This window comes from Amborella trichopoda, chromosome 13, assembly GCF_054954075.1.
Source record: "Amborella trichopoda isolate Santa Cruz 75 chromosome 13, AtrichopodaSantaCruz75HAP2 v2.0, whole genome shotgun sequence".
NCBI lineage: Eukaryota > Viridiplantae > Streptophyta > Magnoliopsida > Amborellales > Amborellaceae > Amborella > Amborella trichopoda.
The window spans coordinates 5,075,088-5,098,937 of record NC_142348.1 but is presented as its reverse complement, the minus strand read 5'-3'; the positions used below and the strand labels follow the sequence as shown (position 1 = coordinate 5,098,937).

The following is a 23,850-nucleotide window of genomic DNA, read 5'->3' as shown; positions in this document are numbered from 1 at the left end:
AAACATATCTTTTAAATATAATTTGATTTTAATTTTTAGATATTGTATAATTTTTAACATGAAGACCATTAATATATAAAAAATAATAATAATAAAATTAAAAATATTAATTATATTAAAAAAATATTTGGACAGGTAGTTATACTTGTTTTTAGATGGACCACTTATTTGTATCCATATTTAAGAAAGATGATTTATACCTATGATCCGTATATTGTAGAAATGTGGTCTAGGTCTAGGTCCAACCCCACTTGAGCAATTTTCCTAATATATGAAAGTTAAATGAAGGATGAGATTCCTATAAGGCTTAAAATTCCAAACAACAAAATAAAACCCCATTTCAAATCATCTTCTAAAAATCATTTTCTGCCCCAAAATCTCTATAAGGGCTCTAAAATTAATTTTAAATCTTAATGAAATTCAAAACTCAAAAAAAAAAAATACAGATCTTATCGACCTATAAATTAATTTTATGATAAAATATTTGATATAAATAAATATTATTATAAAAATTGTTTGTTAGAGCTTAACATTATATATATATATATATATATTTTTTTTTTTTTTTCACGATCATAACTTTTCAGGCCAAGACCATCAATGTAAAAGTTTTTTTAAAAACTTTTAATAGGGTTGCAGCCCTATCAAACCATTTTGCTTAAAATGAATGGATTGTGCGCTCAAACTCAGGTGCGAAAGTTTGAAAGTTCAAACTTCAAACTAAAGCACTGTAGTGAGAGAAAAGTGGTGTGGGTTTCTCTCTCTAGTCTTTATCGATTCCATGTCCATGAATGAATTAGAAGGTACTACCACTAAGCCCTTGATTTACTGTAACACATCACCTTCTCTCTTCCATCCCCTTTTTTCCCATTTTCTCTCTCTAGAAATGAGGAGACCTCCCCTTTTTCTCATTCTCTCCCGTTGTTTCTCGCTAAAAATGAGGAGACAGTTGCCTTTTTTTCCACCAAATCCCACTCTAAAAAGTATTTACTTTTATACACAAAATCACTAATTATTTTTTAATGATAAAGAATAAAAGATTGGTCAATGTTCAAACTTTTTTTGTCACTAATGACAACGGTTTTGTCTCTGATTTGGGCTCAGATTTTCTACTTATAATCATTTTGACTATGATTTGTTAATTCAAGTACGTCACGGGACCATGTATCTTATTCAACGGAAAAAAGACAACCGAAATAATGAATAACAAGAGACAAAAAATAGCTACTTGGGAGGATGTGTTATATGAATTCCTGACATCTATCTAAGAATTACCAAATGGTGATTTTTTTTTACGCTTGATAGCTCAATTTTTATCAAGGGTAAGGGCCCTCTCTCCATTAACTCACCCAAAAACAAAAATATTTCAGGTGAATATTATTTTTAAAAGAAATTAGAATTTGGGTCAACACTTAGATCTTGCCCCCAAAAATTGGATGGTCCCTATTTAATGGGATATTATGTTTTTTCATGCATATAAAGTATAAAAAAAAATTCTCTTTTTTTTTTTTTTTTTGAGATTAGTTATTAGATTTAAGAGGCCACATTTCCAAAATTAAGAGTCCTAAAACTCCTAGGTTCAGGTTTGCGTAGGAAATAAATAGACAATATGCTCATGGAACCTTGTCACTTATTTCATTTTCTAGTATTTGGACCACTAGAATAGTAGCAAAATATACATGTAAGAAAGAAAACCATACGCTTATGCCCCCCTAGATATTCTTTATTATAGTTTTCTCCTAAAAAACTGTATTTTACATTCATACCCTCTCTTGCCTTTTTCTACATTTTCTAAAATACCCTACTTTGGCCTAGATGGTGTTGACTTCGGATCCAAGTGATGATGAATTTTTTTCAAAAATTATCAAAAATGTTTTTAAATTTTTAGATTATTGGAAATAAACTTTAAATTTTTCAAGACTTTATCTAGACATCTTTTTTGGGTTAATAGACAAAAATAGCTTTTACGATTATCTTAGAAGTTAGAACTATGAAAGCATCACGGTCTATTGAAAATCGTGATACTCATGACGAGATCTAATTCAAATATAATTTTGAAGCCTCATGACACTTAAAGAGCCATGATGGTTTATTAGACGATTTTAATTCAACCGCTCTACCTTGGGCATCAAAACTCCTAACGACTATCACAGCTTTTTAAGAGCCGGGATGTCTCTTAACGACCATCATAGCAGTTTAAGTGCTGTGATAGTTCAAAACATTAAACCGCCCATTACCATTACAGTCGTGAGTCCACCATGATGTTTTCACGGTCTTAAAACTACCATGGAGGCTATTTTGGTCAAAAAATATAAAAAGTGAAGAAAATATGTACGAACGAGGTTTTAGAAAGTTCGGAGTTTATTTTCAATAATCTAAAAATTAAGATATATGTTTTTATATTTTCCCTTTTTTTTTTTTTTACTCTAACCTCTTACCTTCAAATTTCAAAGTAAAATTCGGATGAAGATTCGAAGTGGAAGATATTTAAGACTCCACTTTGGATCTTCGAAGTTCAAAGTCAAAAAAATAATAATTACGGCTTCCTATCTTGAAGGTCTAAAATGGAAAATCAAATATTGGCTTCAGATATTGAAGACATGAAATCAAGACTTTAACTTGATTTCAAATCCTGAATATCCGAACTAGAAATTTATTTACTACTTTGAACAAGGTGAAGGTTCAAAGTTAGAAATTGTAGGAATAAATGGAAGATGGGAAATAAGATCAGTACAACAGAAAAATTTGGGAGAAAAACTGTATTTACGTCGTATATATAAGGGGTATGAGCTAGTAAATGTTTATATAGGAACATAAGACACGGTTTCTTATGCAAAGTAAATAGGGGATTTTGACATTTTTCATTACTTTTCTTACTTATTTTACTTATTTAGCAATGTCGGCAACGGTCATATCATAAAAATGAAAAAAGACTTAAAATTTATTGGGGTGTAAAGTCCACCGAAAAATACAGTTGTAGTGCTCCATAATGGAATAATTATGGAATATGAAGTTTTAAAAGTGGCGTAAATGCGGCAGATTTGTGCAATAGTTTTTCAAGATATATTATTTTTAGGGCTTGAAATTATTATTTTTTAATCTATAATTATTGAGGTGGAATTGGTGAGTTTGATGAATTTTCCAAGCCCAAAATTGCATTCTATGAGTTTTATCGTTACTTTATTATTCAATTGGTGCCTCTCATTTTGTAACGTTTTATAAGTTTTGCAATATGATTGTTTTAAAAGTTTTTTTTTTTTAAAAGTTGTTTCCAAACTTAGTTTACTAAATTATAAACTCGTCCTTGTTTGAGAACAATGTGCGTATAGATTTAGAGATGTGGGAATGGGGTTGAGATCGAAGTGGTGGCATTACTTAAGTGGTGGCATTACTTAAGCTTGAGCTATTGGTCTAGGTTTTCATTCTTGCTTATGTATTTAAAAACAACTGGATGGTTAAGGGCATGTATTCCCTATTGATCTACTCAAAAAAATATAGATTTAAAGATATAACCATTAGGAAAAGAGAAAAACCTTTTAAGGTTGTTTTCTCTTTCATGACCCAAGCCTTTACCTCTCAAACCGGCCAATTCAGGCTTGGCCCTGCATGGTTCCATTCTCGGAGTTTCTAATCACTTATGCAAGGCATCACATATAGTTATCAACTTGCAACTAAGGCAGACCCACGATCCATTCTAAAAAAATAAAGAGTGTATATAGAGCCGAGGCTCTAAACAATCAAATTAGAGCCCATCTCATAAATTTCACTAGAAGAAGTGGTTTTGATGCTCAAATATACCACCTCAACATCATGGTGCATGGACATGAGAAAAAAATTGGATTTCAAGTTTTGAATATAGTGCATCTTGTAATGTATTTTTTTACCAACAATTTTCAAGTTTTTTTAAATCTACATGATCTACACCATTTTTGAAGCTTTAAATTATATAATTAAAATTTTCCAGTATTGATCCCACATTTCTCCCCACTTTTTATATGTGAGCTTTACTTTGATTGTTTAGAGCTTCAACTCAATACAAACCGCACCCTTTTAAAAATGCACTAAAATGTATTACACGTAGGATCAAATGGAGTCAATCAAGTGTGTTGTATTTGAGGCTAGTTAACATTGAAGAGATGGAGGAGTGGCTTTCTGAACTCCTTTGTGAAAAGGACAACATTGCATGACGTATGGCGGATTTTCTTGTGAATGGCAATGTGGTATAAAACGGGATTGTCGGCCATACGAAGTATAATTAAACCACTGGCTAGGAGGATGCCGTCCTACGGGGACGCTGCTAGCAGTCAAGTTCACATGAGTGAAAGAGACATTCATGCAACTACTTGGGGAGCTTTCTTTTTGGGATATCAAGTGCTTATCTGCAACTAGTTCGAACTTGGAAGAACTATTTTTACAAGTCCGAAGGGTAACGAAGTGTGGAGAGCAACACGGTCACTCCATAACCGACATTGTGATTTGCCATGTGGCCCATTGTAATGTGGCCCATTGTAAGCCATATGGATGACCGGTTAGTTGAGTCTATAAATAGTAGATCTTAGTGTGGTGTTGCAAAGCATGATGGGTGAGAGTTGTACCAGTGGTATGTATGGAGAGCAACACGGTCACTCCATAACCGACATTGTGATTTGCCATGTGGCCCATTGTAAGCCATATGGATGACCCGGTTAGTTGAGTCTATAAATAGTAGATGTTAGTGTCGTGCTGCAAAGCATGATGGGTGAGAGTTGTACCAGTGGTATGTATGGAGAGCAACACGGTCACTCCATAACCGACATTGTGATTTGCCATGTGGCCCATTGTAATGTGGCCCATTGTAAGCCATATGGATGACCGGTTAGTTGAGTCTATAAATAGTAGATCTTAGTGTGGTGTTGCAAAGCATGATGGGTGAGAGTTGTACCAGTGGTATGTATGATGTGAAAGAGAGAGGTGGATGTGATTTAGATAAAGTGTGTTGTTTCTAGAGAATGTATGTATGTGAAAGTGTGAGCATGTATTGATTTAGAGTGACATTTAAGTGTGGGTATAATAAAAACATAAGTGTTTCTCTCTCGGAGTCCAATTTATTGTGTGCATCTTTTCTACAATTGGTATCAGAGCGGCTTCGGTTAGAGGTCATCTTAAGTGAGTAGTGAGACATTGTAAAGCTGATTATTCTGAGACTGAGCTTCTCGGTATTAGGATTGACATCCGATCACACTAATCACGATGGCAGATCTCACGAATATGATTGGAGGGCTCGAGAAATTAAACCACCACAATTATGACGACTGGCGTTCATGCATAGAATTGTATCCGCAAGGACAAGACCTCAGTGAGGTCGTCAACGGCAACAAAATTGCCACACCAGCAGGAGAGAATACCGACGAGCTGCGACAATGGCACATCAAGGCCGAGAAAGCCATGTTCGTGCTAAAGACATCATTTATAAAGGAACTGTTGAACGACATTCAAGAGGCCAACACTCCGAAGGAAGCCTGGGATATGTTAGCCACATTGTTTGCCAAAATAAATAATGCTCGACTCCATTTTCTGGAAAATGAGCTTGGATCGGTGTCACAAGGGACTACGAGGATCAACCAGTGCTTTACAAAGGTGAAATCTCTGTGCCTTGAGATTTCAAAACTTGATCCGTAATCTCGGATCATCATCAAGGGCTTGAGATCCGAATACAATAGGTTCATGACGCCCATCAAAAGATGACAGACACAACCGACCCTTCTAGAGTTAGAAAGTCTACTGGCGAATCAAACGACATTGGACAACAAATATGTAAAAGACGAAGAGGAGGCGCTCTTTGCACGAAAGAAGATAAGAGGGATTGCTAAGACCCACAAAAAGAATGAGTGCTTCCAACAAAGGGTGGCTAGACGAGGCAATATCGATGACCAAGGAAACCCCGGCGAGACAACAAGTGCTACAATTGTGGCAAAAAGGGTCATTTTGCTCGTAAGTGATGGGAAGAAAATAAGGTGACTATGACAAGTCACCATGATGAGATCAAAGAAGATTCAAATACACATGCATCCTTCACAGTCACCGAAGAAACAGAACTGGCGAGTTCGGAACTAGCCGACTATCAATCAATTGATGCAGAGATAAGGCGATTAGAGGAACCTGAGGAGCTAGCTCTCATCGCAGTCTCCAACTTTGAAGACATCAATTACAATCAAGATTGGATTGTAGATTTAGGACGTTCAAACCATTTGACTAGAGGCACGGCCAAGTTCCTCAATCTAACTGAATACAAAGGAGGCAAAATCGTGGTTACTGCTAATAATACAAGGTTGTCGATCACCCACATTCAGAAAGGCTATTTGTATACCTCGACTGAATATAAGAGAGGCCCAATTGCAGGACGTGTACCATGTGCCAGGAATGAAAAAGAATTTATTGTCAGTATCTGTCACACCCCAAGATTTATAACATTGGAATCCCTGAGATGTAACAGTATATCTTTAATAAAACAAAATTTTTCTACTTCACCATTTATTGCACTAAAACATATTTTTCCATTTTTAAGAGTCTGTACAAAGTCTACTCATAACTAGTATTAACATGAAGGTTTAGATATACATCTGTTGATAGAACAAAATTTACAATAGTGAATTTGAACAAAGGTCACAAAGAGAAAATTTCATCATAACTATGACATCTTCCAAAGTTGGTCCTGTTGTGCCTTCAACTAGGGAGGCTGCAATTACCCTGAAAATTTTTTACCATAGTTTGATGAGTTTGGATACTCAGTAAGTGATCATCATAGTCCTCAAAAATAATCATATTCGGAAGATGTAAGCATTTTAAAAAAAAGAGGTCTATTAGAAACAATGCGAGCCAAAAAGCATTTATAGATAACAATTTCACTTTCAGAAATGCACAATTAAACATAATCCAAATGATTGAAATGTATATAAATATTTTAATAGCAATTCATAACTCAAAAGATTTCACAAAATACCCTACTGGCGTCCCAAGTAGGTCACCTATATACCCCACTAGCATCCTGGATGAGTCTAAACAATCCTTGCAGGTTCAAACATACCTCATCGACATCCCAGATGAGTCCAAATAGTCCCTACCGACGTAACCAGATAGGTCCAAACAATCCATGCAGGTCCAAACATACCTCACCGACGTCCTGATGAGTCCAAATAGTCCCTAGCGGCATAACCGGATAGGTCCAAACAATCCCTGTAGGTCCAAACGTACCTCACCAGCGGCCCTATCGGTGTCTCGGATAGGTCCACACATACTTAAATTATCTCAGAAACTCTGTAACATCAGAAAGCATCAACATCGTATATTCAAAGTATCATTGAATTCATTAACAGGAATTCACTTGAAGCAATTTAAACAATTACTTTCATTGAAATATTTGTAAGTATCCAATCAAACAATTTGGATAAAAATTGCAGAAAGGTAGCAGATCGAACATGTATATTTGAAATGGAATCCAATAGGCAGTCGATTATCAATTTAAGAGCTTTTATAGAAATCCAAGGTTAAACACATAAATATCACAATTTTATGGAATGTAATTTTATACTTAATAATTTTACAAGAATAGGTAAAACTTATAGTATCTAAAGTTCATAGACAAACAAAAATACAATTAAATGCAAAAATGCGTAAATCTCACAATATTGGCAGTATTATAATTAATTGTAGAAATATCAATTTTTTCACATAATGATTTTACCAGAAATGACATCACTTACACATAAATTTCACAGTGTCTAAAAGCCATAATAATAGGAAGAAATTTTATTTTTAATAATTTACAATGTCTAAATTTCTAATAAACAAAAATAATAATTTTAACAGAAAAAAAATGATACCATATGCGCATAAATTTACTGTATAAAAATGGTGAACATATTATTTTTTCAGGATAATGAGATCATTTACCTATAATATTTGAGAGGGAACTTTCGTTAAAATTCGGCTAGAGAGAAGGAGTTCACTACGTTCTTTAATTCACAGGCTCAAGGTTACTGAGAGGGAGGGGCGTAAGAGAGAGTGTTTTTGCAGAGAGATAATCCAACTCATTCTCCTCTTTTTAAACACAAAAAATGTATTATTATAATATATTATTAACCCACCTCTGGTGTTTAGAAGGTGGTAAAAAGAGCAAAAAAATTGATGGTCCCTAAGGACCAAATTATTTGTATGGACCATCAAAAGTAAAAAGTTTTTTTTTTTTGAAGTTTAGGATTGTTACAGTATCACAACTAACAACAACTGGCAACTTCATTGTGTTTGGCTCAAATGATGTCAAAGTACATTGAAGCCTGAAGTTTCCAGACCAGCTGATTATGGAGGGCCAATGATTAGACTCTATCTACGTAGTGTCAGTAGAGTCATCTTATCTACAAAAGGCTTGAAGAAGTGAAACTGCTGATCTCTGACATGCTCGTCTAGGGCACATGAGCTTCAACTGGTTAAAGTTTATGATGGATCGATCAATAGTAAGGGGACTTCCTCTACTAAAGTCCAAACATATGATGTGTGTATGGGTTGCCAATTTGGCAAGGCTCATCAACAGCCATACACTGAATCAAACTACTAATCTAAAAGGCCGTTGGAGATTATTCACTTAAATGTATTTGGCCCAATAAAGTAACACTCGGTTAGAGGCATGAGGTATACGCTTACTTTCATCAATGACCATTTAAGGTGCATGTGGGTACACCTAATGAAGGAAAAAGTCAAAGGTCGTTGAAAAGTTCAAGGAATTCCGAACAAAAGTCCTAGGGGAGATTGGCCAGAAGATTCGGTGTCTATGCACTGACAATGGAGGAGAGTACACATCTTCTCAGCCAACCTAAGAAAGGATGGCATTCGACGCCAGCTAACCTGTCCCCACACCCACAGTAGAATGGAGTAGCCAAACGAAAGAATCGGCATCATGCTGAAACATGCAAAAGTATGTTGCATGCTAAAAATGTGCTTGGCAGATTTTGGGGTGAGTGTATGAAGACAATGACCCACATCATTAATCGGCTATCTCAACCAAAATTGGGATTCATCACACCATACGAGAGACTCTTGAAGATCAAAACCACTGTAAGTTATTTTAAAGTAGTTGGCTATACGTGCTATGTGCTTGTTCCATAAAATTTGTGTAGGAAACTAGAAAAAAAGATGGTATTAGTCTAAGTACCGTGATCCTCTTAAAAACCATCATAGGAGTTTAAGTGCCATCATACCCCAAAAGGCCATAACCATCATGGTATTGAGTCTATCGTGACGACTATTTTGGGTCACAACAACCCAAAAATTGAAGAAAAAAAAAAGTAGGAATAAGGTTTAAGAAAGTACAGAGTTTATTTTTTGTAAGGGTGCAGTTGGCATACGGATGCATCTGTAGCTGTAGAGGTAAGGTGCAACTTCAAATTTTATCATGGTATATAATTTTGATGTAAAATGTTTTTAAGATTATCTCAAAATCTATTTTTATATCTAATTATGAAATTTTAAATTTTAAAAATGGTTAAAATCAAGTAGATCTCTAAACAAATGAAAATCTTGAAAATGGACGGTGTAGATAATATGTTGTAACATGCACTATTTTTTAGAGTTAAAATCGTTTTATTTTTTATGGTCATACATCTCGATGTCGAGATGATTAATCAAAGGGTTTTTCAACATTAGAACTATTTTTTTCCAATGGATTTTTGAGGTGTATCCGTAGTTCTACATTATAAAGTTGCATCCTTATAAAAACTGTTTCCTGCAAATTTTCCCTTATTTTTACGTGGTCCCCAAATTTTTAGACTATTAAAATATTCTTTAAACAAATTTTTTGGGGAGCATAATAGCAAGGGTGCAGTTTCTATAACATTGCAATCTTAAATAATGCGTACCTTCAAATTTTATCATGTAATTTTATTGTAATTTTTTTTAAGATTATCTTAAAAACTATTTTCATATCTAATTAGAAAAATTTAATCTCCAAAAATAATAAAAATCAAGTAGATGTATAAATATATGAAAATTTAAAAAATAGACGGTCTAGATAATGTATTGTCTTAAAAATTCACGGTCTAAATAATGTGTTGCTTTGGGATTGAATTTTTATTTTTTTTTAATATTCATACATCTGATGTCTAGAAGATCTTTTCCAACATTATAACCGCCTTTCCGATAGTTTTTTTGAAATGCATCTGTGATTCTACTTGCGACCTTATATATTAACTTTTCCCTAATAGACATGCTCAGATTTGAATATAGTACGGACGTAATTTTCCAAAAATCTTAATCAAGAAAGGGAAATGAATAGATAGCACTGGAATACCAGAGTTTAGAAAGAGAGAGTCATGGCTTCTAAAGAAGTAGGTAGCGATGGAGAAGAAGTGATTACAGAGTACGAGAAGCAGAGGCTCATCAGAATACAGGAGAACAGAGCCAGGTTGGAGTCTCTAGGCCTGAAAAACCTTGCTTCTTCTCTCTCTAAAACCCAGCCCAAGAAAAATGTTAAAAAGAGGGCCCCCATCAAAACGAGTCATAAGGACGATGACTACATTCCCTCTGAGAATTCTACTGATGATGATGATGATGATGACGACGATGATGACCATGATTTTGATGAAGATAACTGTGTAAGTTTTTTAATCAGCAAATGTATTCAGTGTTTTATTTTGCATTTCTCTTATTTTTTGCTAATTTATTACGAATGAGTATTTATTGGGTTTAATTTCTTATTATTTGGGCTTATTTTTTTGGGTTATCCACAATGGAAAGGATGTTTTAAGGCCTTTATTTTATATTGTTGTATGGTGACCTTTTTTTATGGGGTTTGGATAAATACGGATGAGGTTTTGGTGTTCAATTTTGAAGTTCAATTGATTTTTGATGTGGGATTCATTGAAATTTGTGAGGAGTGATCAATTATTTTGTTATTTCTCAATCAGGGGTATCTGATATTAAAGAAAGTTTAAGATAAAGATGTGGGTAACCATTGAAGACCATGACTGGTTGCTCATCCAATGGTGAAAACATTTTACTGGTTTCAGTTTTTATTATTTATTTGCTTTGGGTATTGTTAATGGTGTGAGAGAAAGAGATTGTAGAACAGCGAATATGTTGTCTGGCCATTTACTTCTATTGTTGGTGAATTCTCCACCCTTCTCTATCATTTGTTATTGAGTAGAATCATGGGTGACCATGTTTGGGTCTTGGCATTAGGGTATGTCTAATGTGTTCAGAGTGGTTGAATTTAAGGGGTGGGGATGACTTTTCTTTATATCCTAGCTTTGTGACATTTATTAGGGACTAGGGTCTGAGGCATGGCCAATTAGGATATGATGTCAAGAGCTTGTTGTTTAGTTAGATTAGGGTCATAGTTAATAATAGCATGTAGTTCTTATTTTGGGGCTTAATTCCTTAGAAGTTAGCAGTTTGAGTCTTATTCAGAATGGAGTGAGATGTGGTATAAGGCTTCGGTTTTTGAGACTAACTTGAGGGGCATGGAAAAATGGGCTTAATGAGGAGTGCCTGGATTCAAAATTGAAAATAAAACATGGTGGGGGGCATCCTTGGAGTTTCTGGTTGAGGTCAAGAGCAGTAAGCTTGTTGTCCACCTTATTTCTCTATGATGTTCGAAATGTTTTTGTTTTGAATGTTACTGCTAGAGGGTTGGTAGGATCTTAGTTTAGGAATCTAAGCATGTGCTCCCTTAGACGGAGGACATCTATTTTATTTGGAAATGTTTAATGGGATTTTTTATTTGGATATATTTTGATGGCCTTTCATGCTTCCCAAAGTTTTCTACTAATTTAGATATCTAGGATCCTTAACTAATTTTCTTGTGGAATATGATAGTTTGAACATCGAGGAGCGTTGAGTTTTTTATCCACACAATTTCTCTATAAAGCTTGCAATATTTTTGTTTGGAAAAGTTTATATTAGAGCTGAGGCTCTAAACAATCGAATTTAAGTCGACCTCAAAAATTTCACTAGAAAAGGTTGTTTTGATGCACAAATATCCTCAAATGGATTATCTTGACATCAAGATGCATGGACATGAGAAAAAAAAGGATTTTAAGTTTTGGAACTAGTGCATGTTGTAACGCATTTTTGGATTGTCAATTTTGCAAGATTTTCAAGTTTTCATAGATCTGCTCGATTTACACAATTTTTGAAGCTTTACATTTTATAATTAAAGATGAAAATATATTTTAAGGCTATCACAAAAATTTTCAGTATTGAAACCACATTTCTCGACACTATTTGAAGGTGGGCTCTAATTTGATTATTTAGAGCCTCGGCTCTATACAAACGACACCCTTTTTGTTTTGAATGTTACTGCAAGAAATGAGGGTTGGTGGGATCTTAATTTACGAATCCTATGATCTTAATTTAAGAATCATACTTGTGCTTCCTGATCTTAATTTAGTTGGACTAAAACAGAATATATGGAATGCAAGTTTAGTAATAATAGGAGTAGAGAAGGGGAAGTAGTTAAGATTGATGGCCAAGAAGTACAAAAAGGATCGCACTTTTAATATCTTGGATCGATAATCCAGGAAGATGGAGAGATTGAGGAAGATCTCGTACATAGAATTAAAGCTGGGTGGGCGAAGTGGATATGTGCAAATGGAATTTTATGTGATTGCTGCATACTAATGAAGCTGAACGGCAAGTTCTAAAGGATAGCTATAAGACCAGCTTTGCTCTATGGGGTAGAATGTTGGGTGGACAAAAAATTTAATATACCCATAAAATAAGTGTAGCAGAGATTGGGATGTTGAGATGGATGAGTGGCAAGCTAAGAAGGGATAGAATTCGAAATGAATCCATCCAGAAAAATTTAAGAGTGGCATGAATAGGAAATAAGATGAGAGAGTAGACTTGGGCTAGTCATGTATGGTGCCCACTCAGTACAACACCTATTAGAAGGTGTGAGTTAGTTCAAGTGGAAGGATTGAAAAGGGTAAGGGATAGGCCTAAAATGACATGGTTGAAAGGAGTTCGAAAAGATATGGGGACTTTTGGCCTCATTGAGGGTATGACCTTTAATAGAGCAGAATGACGGACTAGGATTCATGTATCTGACTCCAATTAATTGGGAAAAGGCCATGATGATGATGATGATGACTTGTGCTTTCTGAGACAGATCATCTATTTTATCTTGAGATATTTATGGGCTTTCATACTTTCCAATATTTCTAGAATCCTTCACTATTTTTGGGTTGAATATACTTGTATGTTGTTTGACTTTTTTTTTTGAATATGTTAACTCTATATTAACTAAAAGAAGTACAAAGAAAATGAGATGGTGTGGATACCAATGCATGGGTTCCGCCCAAAAAACTATTATTGGGGCTGGGTTTGCAGAGGTTCTCTATGATTGTTATGTTATTTATTGGTTGCACAAACCTTGTAATTAGGGCCACTCCTGCTCTTAAATCCTTTCGCTCTCAAAATTTATTCCTTAGTTCCTTCTTGCACCAATCTATCTCAGTACTAATTTTCCATTTTTCTCATCTTTTACATCGTTTAATGCATGCCTATGTCGTTTTTAGTATTGGAAGCTTTGCCTACCTAGAGCATGAAATATATGTCATCCTTCAATGACTGAAATGTGTGCTTGTCTCTGGAAGAGTTTAGATTGCAATTCATGTGGTGGAGTTATGGTCCTTCAAACATACTGATTATTATTGACTATTTCAAGCTTTTAGCTATTTTTGTGACTTTGCATGGATGGCAGCTCCCTCAAATTTTATCGAGGATAATGCTTAATCTTTCTCTTTGAGGGGGACTCATTCTCTTAGATTAATGCTTCAGTCAGATCAACCAGATCCATTTAAGGCCTTCCCCTTTCCTCAGCCTCACTGGTTTCAGATCTTGGATTCCATGTCATATGACCTTAATATTTGCTTAAATCCTTGAAAATGTCAGAACCAACCTCACCCTTTATGTTTCTGCTCATGTGGATTTCTCGACTTGGTGGCAAGATGGTGCTCGGGTTATGATGATCCATAGGTAGTTTCAAGGGCATAGTTTTGCTGTTTTAGTGTAAATTGGTAGAACCAGTGGTTTAAAAAACGGATCGGTGACCCGGATTGGGCACCTCAAAAACCCACCCGGATCGGTGAATCGGCGATCTGGATCAAGAATCGGCCGAATCGGTTGGATTAAGACTTAAAAAAAATCCAAAAAAATTATTAAAATGCATTGTAAATGTTGTTTTTTAGGAATCCAATAAGAAATAGGGGTACTACATTATCATTTCATTTTTTTTCATCAATTTGCGAATATTGAGATGTTCTTTCCTTGTTTGAACTTATGTTAACCATTAAATTTGCATTACATAAAAGAAAAATCATAGAATCATCATTGATAAAATATATAATCATACATGGACTACAATAAAGTATGGATTAAATTGATGAAAAAATGGCCACTAAAATCTCGAATTATTGTATTATCTTTTATTTTATTTTTTCTTTTTATTTTTTTGATGACATTATTTTCTTCATTTTATTTTTTTTAGAAGATAAATTGTTTTTTGACAAGAAATGCTTGTTGTATTATCTTTTATTTTAATTTTTTTCTTTTATTTTTTTGATGATATTATTATTTTCCTTTTATTTTTTTTGGAAGATTAAAATAAATTTTTTTTTTCTTTTTTTTATGACATTATTTTCTTCCTCTTTATTTTTTTTCATGACATTATTTTCTTCATTTATATTATTTTTTTTCCTTTTATTTTTTTGATGATATTATTATTGGCCTGATATTTTTTTTAGAAGATAAAAATAGAATGTTTGTTTTCCTTTTTTTATGACATTATTTTCTTCCACTTTATTTTTTTTTATGACATTATTTTCTTTCTTGATATTACTTTTTATGATATTATTTAAGACAAAAATAAAACACAAAAGTAAAACATAATTTTTTTGTGACATTATTTGACAACAGAAAAACTATTTTTTATGATATTTGACAAAAAGGAAAAAAGTTAATGCCATGGAGGTTCAAACCTGAGACCTCTTGTATAGAAATCCAACGTGATAACCAACTCCCCGCTGCACCACATTTAGCATATTACGTTATAATGAATCAATATATTGATTTAACATCTCAACATTGGGCATTGAGAATTGTCCCACATCGAAGAAAGGTGAGACAGACCTTGAGTATATAAACAATTGAACCATCAGCTCTTCCAAATGATATGCTGGGATGGGAACCATGTGCGGTGCACATAAGATTTTTGCACACGCGCGACGCATGCGAGATGTATTCACATGTACGACACATGCGAGATGTATTCACACGTGCGGAGCATGGTGATGTCAGCCACAACAGATCTTGTAATGTCATACTGGCGAGAACTGCTGGTTTATGACATCATGAGGGTGGTTCACTGCTCAGAACTGGTGATTCTACTCTAGAACCGGGCGATTCCCGGTTTTATACAAAAATCGGCACGGGGTCACCGATTCCCGTGTTGACTTGGGCGAGTCCGTTGTGACTCGCCGATTTTTAAACCACTGGGTAGAACTAATTTCACCTGACTAGCGTTTTTGTCCTTAAGAACTCACAAGATAGATTGAGATGGCCTGACAAATCATACCACGAGGAATTGGGGCAGGGCTTCACCTAAGGAGAGGATACATGAACAGGAGCTGTTGAATTTTGATGTCATTTCTAATTCTCTTAGCCCTTAAGTCTTTTTGAGTGTGGTTTGACATTGGGATACCAGGCCAAATTGCTGGTCAGAAGCCATACAAAACTATCAAGAGGCCCTTCATACTTATTAGAAATAGGGAATCTGTGTCGGGCCAAATGGCTGGTCAGAAGCCATACAAAACTATCAAGAGGCCCTTCATACTTATTAGAAATAAGGAATCCATGCATCTAACATCAATCACTTCTAAGCAGGTTCATATGAAGGATGGATGGGCCTTGTTTGGGGTTATGGTGGATCATGGAGCCTTTGGTTGTCTGGGAGATGGATGAGTATCTTTTTCGTTGCTGATCTTGTTATGGCATATGACTGGGTTGACCGCGTTTTCTTCACTTCATATTGAGACTTGGTTTTTCTTGCCGTATTCTGCCTAAGAAACACCTGTAAAAGGGTTTCCTCACCTAATCTGAGGCTTCCACACCTTGATATCATGAAACTTATAAAGTTTGTATTGCTGCTGTTAGATATATTTGAGCTGGTTTTTGGGAGTTAAGTGATATTTGGGCTTCTGCAAAGTTGACCCATAAGAATAGTTCTTGCATGTCTGCTGCGCCTTCTGTAGTTTCTGTTATTAGTTACAACCTTGAAATAGAGATTTTTTTTATGTTTCAGGTAATGAAGATGAGTTCTCGTAAGGCTCAAAAACCCCAAAAGAAAGTACGGTCTCGAAGAGATGTTCAAGGTAACTTAGATGATGACGATGCTTTGCAGCAGGTGGGTTGCCATAGATACTTCTATCACAATAATTACATTTCCAAAATTCCCGTCTCCAATTGCGTTAATTTTTCCTGGGAATGTTTATCTTTCATGGTGCAATGGGCAATGGCAAGGTATATGGTACTCAAGGCTACATCCACCATCTGTTTCCACTGATGAATGGCTGGAGATAAACTGCACCCAGGTTCTATGGGAGTTAATATCCAACCATCCATTAGTAGAAACAGATAGTCGCTTTAGCTTTGGTGCACCACGTACCATACCTCAGAGCCTAATGGATCCATTGATATATCCTTAGCTCACAAGCCTTGGAGTACCTTGTACTGTATATCGACAGATTATGATTTATCCTGACTACATGTATTGTGTATCAAAACCTCCTATTGGATTATGATATTCCTTTTTCTGCTTTTGAGCTTTTCAATTAGAGCTTTGATGATTCCTAGTCATATTTGCAGTTCACTTGAATTCATACACAGGCAATTGCTCTCTCATTAGGAGGCATTCAAGTGAGTTCCAATGCAACAGATAGTGGTTCCCAGCAAAAACTAGAAACAGTTATGGCTGACAATATCCATGGATGCAAAAAAGATACTCCAAAGCATACACATAGTGGAAGGAGAAGGAAAAGAACAGAGGTGAGAGAGTCGATCTCTGTTACATCTTGGTTTTGCCTTCTTTTGTCCCATTAGAAGCCCCTCTTTGCCAAATCGCAATCTCTTCTCAAGACAATATGGTCTGTTTATTCATTGTTTGTGCAGAACAGGAGCAGAGTACAAATTACTGAGGATGAATTAGTTGGTTACTTTTTCACTATAGATGGTACTCTCTCTCTCTCTCTCTCTCTCTCTCTCTCTCTATATATATATATATATATATATATATATATATATATATATATAGGAAGATACAACAAAACACCTATAGGTGAAAATAAACAGTGATTTCGCCTACCCTCATCACCGTCCAAAGTTCATTGTACGGTCACGATTGTCCGGTAGTGTTTCATTTTTCATTTTTTTTTCCTATAAATTGGAATGATTTGAAATTTGGAGTGTGTGTTCATCAAACATAGGCGAATCAATGAAAAATATAGAAAAAATATTTTACATGAAAAAATTGATCAAAATACTCCCGAAAAGTTTCGGGGGTACTTTGGACTATTTTTTTTCGTGAATTATTTTGTTTATATTTTTATTACATGCGCCTCACTAAGATGTACACACGCTCCAAATTTTATATTATTCCGATTTGTAGAAAAAAAAGAAAAATGAAACACTATCTAATTGTTCATTTTCGCCTCTAGGCATAGGGAAGACTTATATATATATATATATATATATATATATATATATATATATATATATATATATATATATATATATGTGGTCTGGCACCAGCCGGTTGGCACGCCCCAGCCCGGTCGGCCGGGCCACCATGGGTGAATGACAGGGCCTGGGCTAAGTCCGTGACGAGGCCAGCCCAATTCAGCCCCCAACACTTTTTTTTTGGACAAGGTTACATAGGAATGGAACTTGAGTCGTTGGGCTATGAAAACCTAGCCTATACCGTCTTGACCCAAGCTTGTTTCCTGAAAGTACTTACTGAATGAAATTTAATTTTGTTTAATTTTATTGTATTTGGCCTGGCCTGGCCCTCTAACATGGCCTGGGCTATGGCCCCTTCACTGTGGTCCGGACTCTGGCTGGCCTTGTAGGAACTAGGGCCAGGGCTGGCCTGTTGCCACCTCTCTCTCTCTCTCTTTCTCTCTCTCAGTCTAAGTCTCTCCGGCCTGTTGCCACCCCTACTCGTCTCTCTCACTGGGCAAAGTGCATATTACTGATAATGACCTAGTTGTTTATGTTAGTCAAATTACATTCTTGAGGTGGGTGGTTACGTAATCATATCCTGCACATAGCAACATCTTATGCATTTGGGTCCAACACTACCATCATCACCTTCTATCATTTCATTGAACAGTCATGTTCCTAGTGGACTACAGTTTTCCGCAATGGTTGTAATATACTCCCTGTTAGGCCTTCTTCTTGTCTTTTTGGGTAATCTATATTCCTTGTGCCTATTTTGTTGTAAAACTAAGGGCAATATCCCATGCATGCAGAATCAGGCAAAGGGGGGATTACTGTCCGAGACTTGGAGAGGGTTGCAGCTTCTCATGACTTTCAATGGACAGACAAGGAGCTAAGCGATATGGTTTATGCCTTCGACACTGATAGAGATGGAAAGGTGAGATTATTGCTTCTCTGTTCTTTTTTTGACATTATTGCTTCTCTGTTCTTTTTTAATGGTTAGTTTTTATACAGAAGAAACAAAAACATATTCCCTTTATTTAAGTGGGAATGAATTTGCTAACACTTAAAATGAGTCCATATACTGGAATCTGCATTTGTGTTCCCCTTTTTTCGTTCTGTTTTTTTTTTGAATGGTAAGTAAAAGCGGTGTTATGATTATATTCCCCTTTCTTTTCAAATAAATATGGTAACACATGAAAATGCCCTTTATGCGAAAAAGAACAACTCTATTGATTTCTTTGATTGTTTCTTTACTTGCAATTCTAGAAGCTTATTTTGTGGCTATTTACTAGCTATAATGCTCAAACTTTTAGAAATGTCAAAAATACTTATATACACTGAACACATTTCTCCATGATATAGGGTGCGGTTTCTATAAGGTTGCAACCTTAAACAATCCAATTAAGGTACACCTTAAAATTTTATCATTATCTTAAAATCTATTTTCATACCTAATTAGTAAATTTTAAATTCCAAAAATGGTTAAAATCAAGTAGATCTATAAATATATGAAAATCTTGAAAATGGACGGTCTAGATAATGTGTTGCAAGATGCACTATTTCTGGGACTCAAAAACTTTTTTTTTTCATATCCATACATCTCAATGTCGAGATGATTGATTAGAGGGTTTTTTCAATGTTAAAATAACATTTCTGATAGATTTTTGAGGTGCATATGTGATTCTACATTTTAAGGTTGCAACCATATATAAACTTTTCCCTTAGATATATGAATGGATTCATCTTATTTTCACAAAATAAAGAGGTACATTCTTGAGTGATTTCTTTTTGCTATTCAAACAACCCCAATTAATTGGGATAAGATTTTCTTTTTGCTATTCAAACAACCCTAATTAATTGGGATGATACTTTCTTTTTGCTATTCAAACAACCTTAATTAATTGGAATAAGACTTGGATAATGATGATGATAATGATTCAACCAACTTCCCAACAACCCAACTGCTTTTCAAGATATATAAAGAGCCAAAGTCGCATTTGATTTGCTTTGATATCACCACTTACTTTTCAGCTTTTCAAGGAATAATTGACTTATGTCTTTTCTTAATGAATTTAGTTTATTGAAATCCATACATTTGATCTTAACTTTACAGCTGAGCTTTGAGGATTTCCGGACAATAGCAGGTCGATGCAACATGATAAAAGATGTTTAATGTGCTCAATAACAGTTTCACATCAATCGGCTGCCTACTTGACCGATAACAACTTCACATACTTCATAATAATTATGAAAAAAAAATATTTTGCAAGAAAAGCTGTCCAGATGGTTGTCATGTAGACAATGTAGTTTATTTTAATCCGAATTTCTTGGTTTGTTGTACTATGAATTACAGATAGTGATTTCATCTTTTACTTGTATCAGCTTGTTCCATATATATTCAGGAAGTGCTCTCTCTCTCTCTCTCTCTCTCTCTGACTTCGTTGATTAATGTTGAATGTGAAATATGCTTCCAATATTGAGAAAAAATAAATGCTCGTAGTCACTTTCTTCAGGAATACAGAGACATAATACAATGTTTCCATAATTTTCATGGAAACCCATTGCATTGATCGTGGTTCCTCAAGCTAAGCAAGCATGGATACAAAGTAAAATGTTGCCACCATCCCCCGGAAAAACCCATTTCGCTGAATTTTTTAGAGAGAGAGATTCACCTATCCTCTAATGTGTTCAATCCTTTGAACTGAAGTTTAAGCCCATTCTTCTTGATTGGGGAAGGGAGGAAGAGGCATGCGGGCCTGCTAGTAATGAATGAAAGCCTACTGCTAAGACCACATTTCAATCTTCTCTTCTCCTCTGCAACATCACCCTCCTTTGACTCATCTGAGACCCGGAGCCCTGCTGGCAACAACCAATTGCACCTCAAACCTGCAAGAAAACCAACTTCAGTCTCAAAAGCAATGGATCAGTACACTTTCACTCTCTCTCACACACTAAATTAGCTTCTGCAACAAATAAACAGACCCAAATCAGAGGCTTGACCAATAAAACAACGCCCCAACATTTGAAATTTGAGCAAACTTAGAGGAGAGAGAGAGAGAGAGAGAGAGAGAGAGAGGCCTTACCAATTTGAGCCAATCGGTTAACCCAAGGAGGGATTGCGTTTCCAGTGAGCCTGAAGCAGACATCCTTGCAGAAATGGTTGCAGTTCTTTACAATGAGGTGGTAAGTATTGCCATTGTAGTTTGAAGCGTGTTTCTCCATGAATTCTCTCACTTGAATTGGATTCATGGAGGTGTTACCCATGAACACCGACTTCCTAAACTTGAACCCTTGGCACTGCTTTGGCTCCACCTCAAATACCCCACTTGATGGATAATCGTGTGCACCAAACGCATACTCCACTCCATGGACTGTAATGTCAACATCCCAAATGGTTTCACTAGATTTTAGATCACTATGGCAAAGTAAATTTCAGTACTGTTCTACTCTCTCTCTCTCTATAAAAAGAAAAAAAAAGAAGAAAACCCACTGTTATTAATAACGAAATAAACAAGAGAAAAGAACTCTTTCATTGGTTTCAAATAATTCTACAAGAAAATAAATAAAAACTACAGAAAAAGTAATCCCTCTCTCTCTCTCTCTCTCTCTCGCTCTCTGAATGATACAGAGCCCAGGAATTCTTTTAGGTGCAGTAGAATCAAAGTGATACTTACAGACCACCTGCAGGTATCTCTCTCCCTTTCTCTCTCTTGCTCTAAAAGAGAGAGAGAGAAAGGCCTATTATGTTCTCAAAGAGAGAGAGAGAAAGGCCTATTATGTTCTCAAAGAGAGAGAGAGAGATATGCCCCTGATGTTCTAAAAGAACAAAAATTTAAATTTAACTCCATTCCTAAGAGCCGGAGAGACTGTGACAAAAATGATGTGAACAAAGACAAATTTTACCTATAGAAAAAATAACCTTCCAGCTTTATTCTAATTTTTAATATAAAAATAGTAAAACAAACACGGTAAAGTAGTAACCTATGGTTTTTCCACTTCCTGGACCATGAGTTTGCTTAGTGGAATTTATCAAAATCTTTTGCCTCGCAACAAGAAACAAATAGTAAAAAGAAGCAAATAGCAGGAACCTGAATACAATAATGGAGGGGAGCTTTAAAAATATAAAATAATCACTGAACTTCCCTTAATTAACATAAATTATCCAAATCCACCAAAATTGCCCTAAATAGCTAGGATTAGAGTCAATGTCACCATTTTCGCTCTTCTCATAGCCTGAAAGAAAACCACTAAATTTGCTAATGCTCTCTCTCTCTAACATACACACAATAAGGATACTGAAACACCATATCCCCCATTAATCTAAATGAACCTATATTTTAAGCGTACTAATTTCCCACAAGAAACACAAGAAAACTAATGAACCATAGTGATTCAGTACTGAAATTTCCACAAAATAATTCCAGAAAATATAATCACAAATGTTCCCAGGGCATCATTTCATGCAAACCACATTCTTAAAAAAAAAGAAAAAGAAAGAGAAAAGAACCACCCAAGAAGTACACAGAAGGATAAATCTAGAGAGAGAAAGAGAAAGAAAGAGAGAGAGAGGGGGGGCCTATAGATCTGAAGAGGACTGACCTTCGACTCCAGAGTGGAAGACCCCAAGTCCAAACCAGTAAATGTAGCCGTTAGATGGGGTGAGGTCATAAACATTCAAGTAAACAGGTGAAGAAGAAGAAGAGGAGGAGGAGGAGAAGCCATTTCCTTTTCCGTTGCCATTGCTAAGAGATGGAGAAGAAGAAGAAGAGGAGACCTTCCTGAAACCTGATCTGAATCTCTTTCTAAGTCGAAATGGAACCACTGATCTCCAGCTCCTAACCTTCCACCCCACCCCCTTAAATTTCATTCTCTCTCCTCCTTTTCCACTTTCTCTCTAAATTGGGAACTATTTCACTCTCCGGTTTTCTTTGATTGAGGGAGGCCCAGAAATGAGGAAAACACAGAAATTGGGGGGAGATAATTGCTACACAAAAAGAGACAGCGGGTATGAAAATGAGGAATATATGAAGATAATGTCGAAATCTGGAAATGCTGGGGAGATGAAAATCTGAAAAAAAGCACAGAGAGAAAGAGAAGAGAAAGAATCTGAAAAAGTGCCACTAGTGAACAATCTAATGTGAGAGAGAAGGGGGCCAATGGGAAAATATCAGAGAGAGAGAGAGTGGGGTGAGAGGGTTAGAGAGAGAGAGGGAGAGAAAGAATGGCGTGAGAGGGTTAGAGCGAGAGAGAGACAGTAAGAATGGCGTGAGAGGGTTAGAGAGAGAGAGAAAAAGAGAGAGAACGGGGTGAGAGAGTTAGAGAGAGAGAAAGAATGGAGTGAGAGGGTTAGAGAGAGAGAGAGAGAAAGACTGGGTGACAGGGTAAGAGAGAGAGAGAGAGGGATTTGTCGCATGGGTGTGTTCGGATACGTTGGGGTTTGGATCTGAGAAGAATCTCTCTCTCTTCTTTTTCTCTCTCTCTTCTTTTTTCTTTTTTATTTTCTGTTATAATTTCGAATTTAAATGCTTTTTTTTTCTCTCTCTACTTTTTCATAATTTTCTTTTTTAATGTAAACTTAAATAATTTATGTGTGATTTTTTAAAGTGGGGACAGCCTTTTGAACCTTTGATCAGTTGTGCCAGCGGAGGTAGCTGCAGCACCATTTTCTCTTTTCCTTTAATTCTTTGGTGAAAAGTTTTTATAGAGCCTAGGCTCTAAACAATCAAATTAAAGCCAACCTTCAAATAGTATCGGAGAAATGTGATGTTAATACTAAAAATCTTTGTGATAGCCTTAAAATATATTTTCATTATTGCTTGTAAAGTTTAAAGCTTCAAAAAAATGTAGATTGACATATTTATGAAAACTTGAAAATATTGAAAATTGACTGGCCATAAATGTGTTACAAAATACACTATTTTCAAAAGTTCAAACATATTTTTTTCTCATATCCATACATCTTGATGTTGAGATGATCAATTTGAGGATATTTGGGCATCAAAACAACCTCTTCTAGTGAAAATTTTGAGGTAGGTTCCAATTTGATGGTTTAGAGCCTCAGCTCTATATAAACTTTTCTCATTCTTTTATTCCTTTTTCTTTTTG

At 35.4% G+C, this 23,850-nt stretch overlaps 2 protein-coding genes across 3 annotated transcripts; one reads left to right on the top strand and one right to left on the bottom strand.

The window, feature by feature from the left end:
- The first annotated feature begins 10,333 nt into the window (after window positions 1-10,333).
- LOC18428773 (calmodulin-like protein 4) lies at window positions 10,334-20,164 on the top strand. 2 transcript variants are annotated; one of them, XM_011623043.3, is made up of 6 exons: window positions 10,334-10,622; window positions 16,331-16,432; window positions 16,915-17,073; window positions 17,197-17,257; window positions 18,555-18,679; window positions 19,859-20,164. In XM_011623043.3, exons 1-6 carry the CDS (start codon window positions 10,341-10,343, stop codon window positions 19,916-19,918), a joined length of 789 nt encoding a protein of 262 aa, XP_011621345.1. In that variant the 5' UTR covers window positions 10,334-10,340; the 3' UTR covers window positions 19,919-20,164. The 2 variants fall into 2 exon arrangements, with proteins under 2 accessions (XP_011621345.1, XP_088712578.1); XM_088856452.1 differs by lacking the exon at window positions 10,334-10,622 and having other exon boundaries at window positions 16,894-17,073.
- A 57-nt stretch (window positions 20,165-20,221) lies between these two features.
- LOC18428774 (deSI-like protein At4g17486) lies at window positions 20,222-22,735 on the bottom strand. The gene is made up of 3 exons (XM_006838073.4): window positions 22,345-22,735; window positions 20,829-21,116; window positions 20,222-20,631 (listed from the first exon to the last, which is right to left on the bottom strand). Exons 1-3 carry the CDS (start codon window positions 22,610-22,612, stop codon window positions 20,414-20,416), a joined length of 774 nt encoding a protein of 257 aa, XP_006838136.1. The 5' UTR covers window positions 22,613-22,735; the 3' UTR covers window positions 20,222-20,413.
- Between the last annotated feature and the right edge of the window lie 1,115 nt (window positions 22,736-23,850).